Here is a 9306-nt window from a genome sequence, read left to right on the forward strand (position 1 = left end):
ACAATTAGTTGCACATTCGCTGGGCAGGTCATCCAGTTGTTATCCAGTTTATTTATGCCCAATAATTGAGCAATGTACCCTTTTCACAATTTTAAAACTGGGTTCTAAATACTTTTTTCTAAAATGAAAAATAATCCAGGTTTAATGACCCATGGCTTATCAGCTTCGTTAGTCCAGAAAATTAGGCTCCACAAACTATATAATTAACAAAATTAACGACCATTTCAGACCTAACCTCAGCTCGGACAGTTCAAATTTCAGTCACAATCTAGAAAGATGTTTCGGTTAAACAAAGTCTAAGCATCATCGAGAATTCAGAGACAGATGGTTTACCACCCAATCAGGAGAGGGTTTCTTTGCATCTTAAGAGCATGATAATGTAGTGCTATTAGATATATGCCTCGCCATTCTTTCCATCTTCCAGCCCAGGCTAGGTGACGCCGCGGTAAAAACTTGCTGAACTACCAGCCCTGTACCGCAGATAAGGGATACTAATCCCTGCCCACCACCGGCACAACAGTTTCAGTGCCATCTGGTCGGCTGACCCTTAGCATAAGGCGGAGATGGCCGGAATGCGTTAATCAGCAATATGAGTTAAATCTTGCGATAGCCACGAAGGGAATCCAGAAATTTGCAGAACGCAAGTTGCAGCATATCAGGGAATGCGTCGCCAAAGCAAGTTCAATCTACAAAGTTCTGGGTAGCCTCCCCTGCAGACAAAATCATCAACTTAGTTATCAGATAATAATCCTCCCAGGAAGAATGCAGGGGTAGCTTTTGAAGAGTAACAGCATAGATGATACAAGGTAGCGATGCTTAATGGTGACATGTTTGATTTATGTCCTTTTATCAGTCCCATCCACACTGAATGTAACAGCAGAGCAGATCATATGATTCAAACTGATAGTTTGCACCATGACCACATTGTTTATGCACATCATTCTATTGACCCCAAAAAGGAAAATAATGATTTTACTGATAAGAATCAACAAGATACCATGAATAATGGTGCTATGAGGAAGTTAGAAACTGAAAAAAAAACTGGTACTAACCGTGCATGCACTTTACAAAGGTCTCAAGCTCTGAGAAGCACACATCTCTCTGCAAAAGGAACGGAGTTCGCTGACGGTATGCAAAGAATGAGAGATGGTGACGGTCAGGATCATTCCTCGGCTTCGCTGTGTCAAGGATCCGAGAGTACATGTCCACGTCAAGACATGGAAGAGCACTCTCTACACTTACAGATAGACCATGATCCCATGCTGCGTTCATAACCTGCAAATTTTCAAGTGTACCAAAATTATCCACGGAAAAAAATTAAACACGCAATCGTAGCTTCAGAGAGTTCTTACAACATCTCTCACCTGCCAGGTTAAACCTTCTGGGTCAGCAAATGCTTCATCATTCTCCTGAACTGTAAATTCTGGGCCATAACAAACCACTTTAAGAATTATGGAATGCTTCTTGAGCATTCTGAAAACTGGAGAGTATCCATCTCGATTTGTAGGGTTGTAGAATCCTGCAGTAAGCTCTGCAGCATGGCTTGCAGTTCTGTACCACCAATAGATGGAGGGGATCTGAGGAAAGATAATTGTCTTGTCATGAAACAGCCGAATTGGCAAGAGAAATATGAGGGGCAAGTTCCATGGACTTATCAGGGCAATATATGCTATATAGAAAGGCTGTACTATGAGACCAGGCAAGCGATCCGCTTAATACATGTATATCCTATTATGATTACAGTACTTCACAAGTTCGATGAGTAAAAAAATTCAGCCTCTTTTTTGTCCGAAATTTTTAAATAGTCGACCTAATAATTAGCATTTTGAGTAGCTTCTGTACCGTGTCTCGTCTAAATTTGAGGGATGCTTCATGATTATGCATTCAACTCCCCGTAACTTGTCAAAGCTATATTACTTACTAGTTTTTGAGCAATCATTGGTTGCTTTGAACAGAAGTGCAACCCAGAATATAAAATAAAGAAAAAAGAGCTTAACGGATACCCATTACGTGCAAAGTTTGATGTGATATACATGGGAAACTAGAGAGGCAGAGAACAACAAGAAAGGAATATATGTGAAGCTTCTTTAAAAATTAGAGAGAATATGATGCTTCAAGGTCCAACCAACAAATGTACCAAGATATAGCATACCTTCACCACAATTGCTGCTCCATCAAATGCAAGAGTAGCAAGTGAGAGCACCTGATCCACATGATCTATGAGGATTCCAGAATACCAATTAAGGAAGAAACGCCCATAGTAGCTGTCATAATCACCTCCGTCACAAAAAAAGCCAGTCTCATGTGACCTTGAATTATAGTAGCCAGCATTATCAGGCCCACGGGCCCAAAACAAATGCCCCCGTGTCAAGGCTGATTGCCGTAGGTTCTTTTGCATATACCTGTCATAACACTGTCGAAAAAGCAATCAACAAAGAATACATTATGTATGCATTTACAACTTATGCATGCTGCCATCCATAACAGAAATGTAGCACGACATTTTTGTATGTGTGCAATCCAAAAGATAAGTTCAAGTCATGGCCCACATACCAACAAAACAGCATTATATGGTTCTCGAAAGGTGCCTACTGTGCATTTTTGTTTCCTCTACCACAGCTTAATAACAACATAACAAGGTAGTAATATTTTACACTCCTTCAGGACCAATGAATAAAATGAGAAGGGTTCAGAATCAGGAAACAAGGTAACTGGAGTAAGTGTCCCTATCCTTGATGGTTCGAACTTGGAAATTGGAATTCAAGTAAATACGTCTTTTTCTTTGAATAAGTGCAAGAGGTTTGGAGTTTTAAGTAAGTACCTGAAACTCGCCAATACCAGGATATCTCCAGCCCATTTTTTCTGGACACGAAGGGTATCTTAGCTCTCCAGAAGCACCCAATCCAACCTCAATAGCAGAAATAAGACCCTCTTCAGATAAGCTTCTGAATTCCATATGAAAGCTCCTCATGAAATCAAAATAAACCTGCATATAATCTCATCAAGTATCAATAATTCAGTGTACATGTCTCTCCTTCTATTAGAGAATTGATATGAAAAAGATTAATGGCGATACAATGCAAGTTCAATGTATTGAATGACAGGACAGCTCTTGGCTATCACAACAAGATATACTGCAATTACAACTGTGTAGAAAGGACTACCATTTTAAATGAATTAAAAATGTCACTACGAAAAGACCGAAGTAATGCTCGTCTAAGGAGAATGACAGCTTTTTAAAAAAAACAGAGATGTTAAAGGAGGGTTTATAGAGGAGAGAAGAAAAATTACCAAGGATGACCCAATACCTCAATGCCAGTTCTCCCTCGAAGGACTCGCTCTTTGTCAATTCCCCAGGAAAGGCATTCTGTATTCCTCCTACCTTCTCGATCAGTGAAAAATATATCTTGGTTCTCTTGTGCAATTTCAATTACCCACCTAGGGAGAGCAATTAACACACCACCAGATCCACACTCCCCAGACCCATGAAATGACAATACAACCTTAAATTTGTTGAAGAACACTTGTTAGCCAATGTAAGTCTAGTTCAATATAACAAGGGAGATAAGAGAAGCATATCCAGTTTAAGGATTTTAAATATCGTGCAATGCTACATCATGCTCATAATTGAAAATTTATCATATAAGCTCAAAAGGTTTAGTCATGTTATTTCCTCGCTTTGGAAGGTCAGATTTCTGGTTATGTCAAGAATCAAGAAAGTTGAGTCCCTTTGGATTCAATGAATGGATGACTTCTAAGTCTATGCTTTAGTATGAGAGATCCAGGTATACTCTAGTAACTTGCTATAATTCAACCACCAATAGTACATGTGTATAAAGTTACAAAAAAGTACGAAAATGTCAGATGTGTGAGTAATAGCATCCTAGAAAATGCCATAAGTCATGGTAGTATTCTAACCTGAACTTTTAGCTTGAACTCTTTAATAATACCAAAAAGGTCCCTGTAGCCAGACCATTCATACTTTTGAGGAGTCCAGGCTTCCACAATCCCCCACCAACAGTCTACAACAACTCCATCAACATTCAAAGACTTCAGATGCCTTAGTTCAGCGCGTACAGCCTCAGGATCAACCAATTGGCAATAACAATTGATAATGCCCATCTACAGCAACAGCAACAATGCTAAAGCATGGTGTGATAGATAGATTATAGATGTCGAAATTTCAGGAATATATGGTTGGAAGATAAAGAAAACATAGAGTTCTCAACTTACAATTTATTTTAAATGCATAATCTTAAAAAGAACGAACTGCATACGGTATGATTCTCTAGTTCTCAGTCAGATTCAGAGAATCCGCGTGAACTTTGGTGCTATGTTAAGTATTCAAGTCACACTTACACATGCACCTAGCCATGAGAGGACTCACAAGTAGGGGCAAACCCGGTAAAAAGATACAACCAGATTTGCAAAGTACTATATCAACCCCCTTAAACATTTCTCTTCAACCTTTTTGGCCATCTATTACATGACATGATTAAACCATGTGCAAGTGTAAAGAGGTTCACCAGGAAGCGAGAAAACAGGATTAACATAGCAGATATGGGATCAAGAGGTTCACCAGGAACTTACAGACAAAGAGGCGTACACTGGTATATATGGAGTTTTCGTGAAATCACCCGCCCATACTGCTGATGCTCTCAACAGCTGCTCCAATTGAACAATAAAAGAAAAACGTGAGGTTGTCGCCCAATTTGATTTGCTAAATCAGAAAGCCCAAACGAAAAGTTGGCTGCAAACAAAGAATCAGTGAACTCGACAATGCAATTACATGATAAATTACTGGTCCATACAAATAATGCTATATGGTGCAATTAGAATATCACTGCAAGCTGGAGCTACAACATTCTAAGCCCTATCGACGGTCAACTAACTTCATGGGTTATAGGCTATAAGAGCTGATAAAGACCAAGTTATGATGGCAAATAGGCGATGCTACATCCCAAGGTTATCTGGTTTATATACACCGGCATACCACAAGCATCCATTAAGCGAATCAAACTGCAAACTTTGCTCACCTGATCACTTCCCATACAATTCAAAGAATTGGCTGAACTTGAATTCCCATAGCTCTCATTCTTTATGCTTTGCTCTGCCACCACCACTGAATCCAATGACGACGGTGACAGGCTATCATCTGTTTGTAGGGCTGAAGCCTGGGAATCTATTGGCGTCCCAATGGCGTAGCTGTTCAGAGAGTTGGTAAAAACTGGGGTTTCCAGAGAAGTAGCCTGGAAAGCACCCTGCTGCAAATACGAACATGAAAGCGTTATGGTCGCAATGCGAATCATTTCTTGCAAAATCAATACATTTTTCATTCACAACGTTTTCAATTGAGCAAGGGATAACATTATCATACGAAAAGTGGAGAGCTCCAGCAAGCAAAATCCGAACATCTATAGTCTAGGTAAGTAAGGGCAATAAGACACTGGAGAGGGCGCACGTACGAATTGGGCAGGGGGAGGGAGAGAGGGCTGGGGAGAGGAGAGGAAGGTGGTGCCGTCGGGGTGGACGGTCCACCCGGCGGCGCGGGCGAGCGCGGCGAGAACGTCGTTCATGTCGGCGCGGGCGGGGAGGGGGAAGTTGCCGTGCTGCCGCAGCCCGGCCAGCATGCGGCTGGTGATGGCGCGCCGTTGCCGCTCCCGCAGCTTCGTCCGCTCCTTCTCCCGCTCCCTCTCCCGCTCGCCGCGCCGCCGCCCCGGGGGAGGAGGCGCCGCGGGGGTGGAGGCGGAGGCGAAGCCGCGCGGGCGGCGGCTCGGCGGCGGGGGAGGCGAAGTGGACGGATCAGCGTCCCCGTGGGGGTGCTTCGTGGCCATGGCGCTCCGCCCGGCGGCCGCGGCGTCGGCGCCGATCTGCGAGCGCTGGGTAGGAGGGAGGGGCACCGCGAGCTGCTGCCGGCGCGGCCGCTGGTCGAGGAAGTGGAGACTCTGGAGTGTAGGCCAGAGGAAGGAATGCTGACGAGGCACCGCTGACCAAGCATTAAATTTAGAAGGTTGTAAATCCATGCGAGATTTGAAAATGAAAATTTAGAAAATTTTGCTAGACAAAAGTAAAAAAGGGAAACGCTATCGCTCAACCGGCGGATGTTTGTGCGCGCGCCGACCTCCTCCGTAGCCGTCGGATTTGATTTGAATCCAGCGACTCAGAAGCAATCTATATCCTAGTACAGTTCTTACAACGCACCCCTTGTGTTCAGTTGGCTTGACCGAAACAAATGGTCCGTTGCGAATCGAGCACTTGCAACCAGCAGCCAAGCCGAGTGCCCCTGCCTGTAGGTGGTCTTCGCCGAGCGCCGCCGCCTGTAGGCCGTCGTTGCCGAGCGCATTCATGTCGGATCTCCGACGCCAAACACCACCCGGCAACCGGATCCGGCGAGATCCGCCATGCAAGCGTGAAGCACCATCTACCTCGCCGCCGTCATGGCACCACTAGCACTAGCAACAGCCACATCATCACGCCATATGGGTCCATGTCCACACCCACTTTCTGCAACAACAACAACAACAACAACAACAACAACAACAACAACAACAACAACAACAACAACAACAACGTTGTTGCGGACAGCGGGAACGAAAGACGTATGTGTTAGGGCGCGATGTGACCGGAGATATTGTTGCAATTTTTGCAACAAGGGTCTTGTTACAGAAAATTAGGCACAACGAGAGATGTGTTTGCATTTTTTGCAACAAGGGTATTGTTGTAGGAAATTAGAGAAGAAGAGATTTTGCAACAAGAACTTGTTGCAGAAAATTAAAGAAGAGGGAGTTTCACAATAAAGGTCTTGTTGTAGGAAAATAGAGAAAACGCAACAAGAGTATTATTGCAGGAAATTAGAGAAGAGAAACTAAAGGCTCGCATGATAGAAACGGATGGCTCGCAAGAAGGCCGATCTTTTTAAAAGATCCATCGACCGACGCGTAGCACGCCCGAGTTGTGTAACATGGTAGATGTTTATGATCGGTTGGGTCCCCATTCTAAATTGGTGACCAAGTTTTTTACCCGAGCGGAGTTTCCCCCTTGAATTTTCATTTTGATCAAAGGATTTTTTACAAAGCTAGTGTTTATCGTGAGCAGAGAAAGTCACATCACAAACCAACATCATTTCTCTGCCATTTATTTTTAGTGTATGTGTGTACTTCGCTTCTGGTGAGCCATCGCTCCTCCCTTAGAGGCGTCATCATCGCCATCCCTACACTCTGTGTGCGGTCTCACCTAGGCCCTCTTTGGAGCGGTGTGCATGGGTTTTTTTATGTGTGCCGCTCAGTGGTTGTGATGGTTTTTGCCCGGTTCTTCATAATTAACTGGGCAATCTGGTTTTCGCTCGGTTTTCCCTAATTAACTGAGCAACTCTTTTCTTCTTAATGAATGCAGGATAACTGCCATTTCAAAAAAATAACTTCTGATAAGCCACCTTGGAGATTCGTAAAGTTGCATATCAGCGATGGAGTCACGTCGAGCTTCGGTGAGGAGGTCTGGATCCATCAATCTTTTCTTCGGTGGCTGATGTGGTGGTGTCGAAGGCAGGTGACGGGCGTTGGTATCAAGCTCGAAGATGTTCTGCTATCTTTTCAGTTTGGTCATATCGGTTCTTACGTGACTTGTACTTTGATCTTTATGATATGAATGAGACATGTATTACCATGCAAAGAAAAAGTACATCAGCCAGTGATGAGTGTCATTGCCTGAAAACCAAAGCATTCCTGACATCTCAAATTTGTCAGAGGATCAGCAGTGTCATGAAAGGTTGTGGTGAGATAGGAAGACGTCGTGGGACATTGATCTTCCATATGAGCTTAATGTCCGTGCAGTTTGGCCTGATGCCAAGGCATGCCATATAGCTATTGCTTTAGAGCATAGGAGGAACAAGTGTGTGCATGTTTCGGTATCCTATAGACACATGGGGCAATTCTCTGATGGGAGGATCGTTTTCGTATGAAGATTTCTACATGTGTCTAGCATGTCATTGTGCAACAGCCATCCAAATACCTTGGGAATAGTTCTTTTGCTGATAAGCCCAACCGAATTTTTTTAGAAGTCCACTAATGAAAACTTGACTAATAGGCTTCTAAAAAATATTTTTGATTGAGTTTCTAGAATAAGTTGGATAGGGGGGGCAGCTTATTCTATAAGTTCAAAAAAGCCACCAAAAGAACTAACTCTTGGCCTTGGTCTTGTTAGGAATTTTTGAGGACCAAACCATAGAGAGGGCAGGGTCGTCAACGACTCTTTACATGGTGGAGTAAGCAACTTTTGTTGAGAAGGTCCGGCCACCAAGCATTGATCATTGATCAAGCCGTCCAATGAGTAATACACCTGCAGTAGAGCACAAATGGAGACCAGTTCTTGGATTGCACGGGTAGAGGTTAATAACCTAGTCGTGATAATGACATTCTTATTTTCACAAACTCCTATTTATCATGTTGCACAGCTTATTCTTTTTTATGAAATTTATAGGAACTCAACAGCCTTAACAAAAAGAAAAAGAAAAGAAAATTGCCTTATTCAGGTGTCACATTATAAACTAGTTTGATTTGTCACCATGATAAAAGTTGATTATAAGTACATGAAAAACGATTTATGTCAATGGCATGACAAGATAGCTTCGGTAGTCCTAGAGCTCACTTGGGCTTGTCCAAGAACAAAGGCAATGAAATGGTGATAAACTATCTATCAAGATGAACTGTCACTTAGTTCATCTTCCGGTTTCTAACTTTCTAGGAAAATGGGAATCCCTTGGTTTTTTTTGGGTTTTAAAAGAATATTTCATTTGATTGAGTAAAAAATAGCTCGAGGCTACCCCTTGCACCCATATATTTCCATCTACTAGCAAGTGGTAGTCGTTGGCCAACAATTGTCATTTAGATGAGTCCTGCATCAATTTATTAAGTTTACTTCATAATCGCCCAAACAAGGACATTTTTTGCCGATAAAGAACATTTCATTCAATTGATGTATCAAGGTGATACAATCTCATTGAAAGAATGTTTGGCCTCTGCATAGCGCGATGCAAACAGCCAACAAGTCCAACAAACCTAAAAATAAATATTATTTTACAACAGAAATAAATCAGTCCAGCCTAGGGTAGGGGCAAATCCTATTTGGAGATTGCACCGTCATCCATGTTGGGAGAAAAATCCCCCTGATTGTACGCTCCAATCGTGTAGACGCCATTATAAAAAGGTATTTATCCTCCGACCTCTGCAGTCTAGACCAAAACTTGTTTGATCGTGACGAATTTATGTCTGACAATACTATACAAGCTAGGGTATTGCACCGTAAGTGGAG

At 42.7% G+C, this 9306-nt stretch overlaps 1 protein-coding gene across 2 annotated transcripts; it reads right to left on the reverse strand.

Annotated features, from left to right (window-relative positions):
* Positions 1 to 203: 203 nt before the first annotated feature.
* LOC125513403 (beta-amylase 8) lies at positions 204 to 6038 on the reverse strand. 2 transcript variants are annotated; one of them, XM_048678516.1, is made up of 10 exons: positions 5466 to 6038; positions 5037 to 5261; positions 4591 to 4665; positions 3919 to 4122; positions 3309 to 3503; positions 2822 to 2986; positions 2153 to 2413; positions 1365 to 1577; positions 1053 to 1275; positions 204 to 710 (listed from the first exon to the last, which is right to left on the reverse strand). In XM_048678516.1, exons 1-10 carry the CDS (start codon positions 6021 to 6023, stop codon positions 682 to 684), a joined length of 2148 nt encoding a protein of 715 aa, XP_048534473.1. In that variant the 5' UTR covers positions 6024 to 6038; the 3' UTR covers positions 204 to 681. The 2 variants fall into 2 exon arrangements, with proteins under 2 accessions (XP_048534473.1, XP_048534472.1); XM_048678515.1 differs by having other exon boundaries at positions 5037 to 5264.
* Between the last annotated feature and the right edge of the window lie 3268 nt (positions 6039 to 9306).

The sequence above is a fragment of the Triticum urartu genome, chromosome 6 (genome assembly GCF_003073215.2).
Source record: "Triticum urartu cultivar G1812 chromosome 6, Tu2.1, whole genome shotgun sequence".
Lineage (NCBI taxonomy): Eukaryota > Viridiplantae > Streptophyta > Magnoliopsida > Poales > Poaceae > Triticum > Triticum urartu.